General features: G+C 62.8%; 1 protein-coding gene across 3 annotated transcripts in view; it reads left to right on the plus strand.

The window, feature by feature from the left end:
* RUSC2 (RUN and SH3 domain containing 2) overlaps nt 1-1,262 on the plus strand; it is a 67,058-nt gene that overhangs the window by 65,097 nt on the left and 699 nt on the right. For all 3 annotated transcript variants that reach the window (XM_042914343.1, XM_042914342.1, XM_042914341.1), the window contains 2 exons: nt 143-950; nt 1,045-1,182. In XM_042914343.1, the coding sequence (XP_042770277.1) occupies nt 143-950; nt 1,045-1,182 (946 nt within the window). The remainder of the gene's footprint in view (nt 1-142; nt 951-1,044; nt 1,183-1,262) is intronic.

The raw sequence follows: 1,262 nt of genomic DNA on the forward strand, positions 1-1,262 counted from the left end.
TTCCACTGGAGTGCATCCGAGGGCACAGTACACAGCCTGTGTGGCCATATGCAGTGGCTCTGCCAGGGCTGCTTCTCAAAGGCCCACCCCAGGCCAGGCTGTGCTTCTCTGTGTGACTCAGGCCTCTCTCTTTCTCCCCTAGATATCATCCAGACCCACTACCAGCCGTGGGGCTTCCTGAGTGCAGCACACACTGTGTGCCCTAGCCTCTTTGAGGAGCTGCTGCTGCTGCTACAGCCCCTGGCCCTGCTGCCCTTCAGCCTCGACTTGCTGTTCCAGCACCGGCTGCTGCAAAGTGGGCAGCAGCAGCGGCAGCACAAGGAGCTGCTGCGGGTGTCCCAGGACCTACTGCTGTCCGCCCACTCAACATTGCAGCTGGCCCGGGCTCGGGGCCAGGAGGGCCCTGGAGACACGGAGAGGGCAGTCCATGGGGAGCGGGTGAAGGGTGTGGGTGCCTCAGAAGGTGGAGAGGATGAAGAAGAAGAGGAGACAGAAGAGGTGGCAGAGGCAGCTGGGGGCCCAGGGCGTGGCAGGTGGGCCCGAGGCGGGCAGGCCGGCTGGTGGTACCAGCTCATGCAGAGTTCCCAGGTCTACATCGATGGCTCAGCTGAGTGCTCTAGGTTCCCCCGTGGTGGCAGCAGTAGCAGCAGTGAGAAAAAGAAAGGGTCAGGAAGTGGGGGGCCACCCCCTCGAGAGGGAGTAGTCGAGGGGGCGGAGGCCTGCCCTGCCCCTGAGGAGACCCTTGGCCGGGATAGGGGCTGGCCCTTCTGGATGGGGAGCCCCCCTGATTCTGTGCTGGCTGAGCTGAGGCGCAGCCGGGAGAGGGAAGGGTCCACTGCCCCCTCAGCAGAAAATGAGGAAGGAGCCTCAGAACCTTCACCTGGGGGCATCAAGTGGGGCCACCTCTTTGGCTCCCGAAAGGCTCAGCGTGAGACCCGGCCCGCAAACAGGTGAGCGGCATCCCATAGTGTAGACGGAGGGATTTGGGGAGCCTCTCTAAGCCAGGGTGCAGACAGAGCCAGAGCTCTAGCTGCTCTCTTCTAGGCTACCCTCTGACTGGCTGAGCCTGGACAAGTCCATGTTCCAACTAGTGGCACAGACAGTGGGTACCCGCCGGGAGCCAGAGCCCAGGGAGAGCCTGCAGGAGCCACCCTCTCCAGCTCTGCCCTCCAAGCCTCCATGGTAAGCCCTGGGAGATAGGATTGGGGGCTGGGTTTGGCTTTGGATGGGGTTTCTCTGACCTCCATTTGTTGTTTCCCCAG

Source organism: Panthera leo, chromosome D4, assembly GCF_018350215.1.
Source record: "Panthera leo isolate Ple1 chromosome D4, P.leo_Ple1_pat1.1, whole genome shotgun sequence".
Taxonomy (NCBI): domain Eukaryota; kingdom Metazoa; phylum Chordata; class Mammalia; order Carnivora; family Felidae; genus Panthera; species Panthera leo.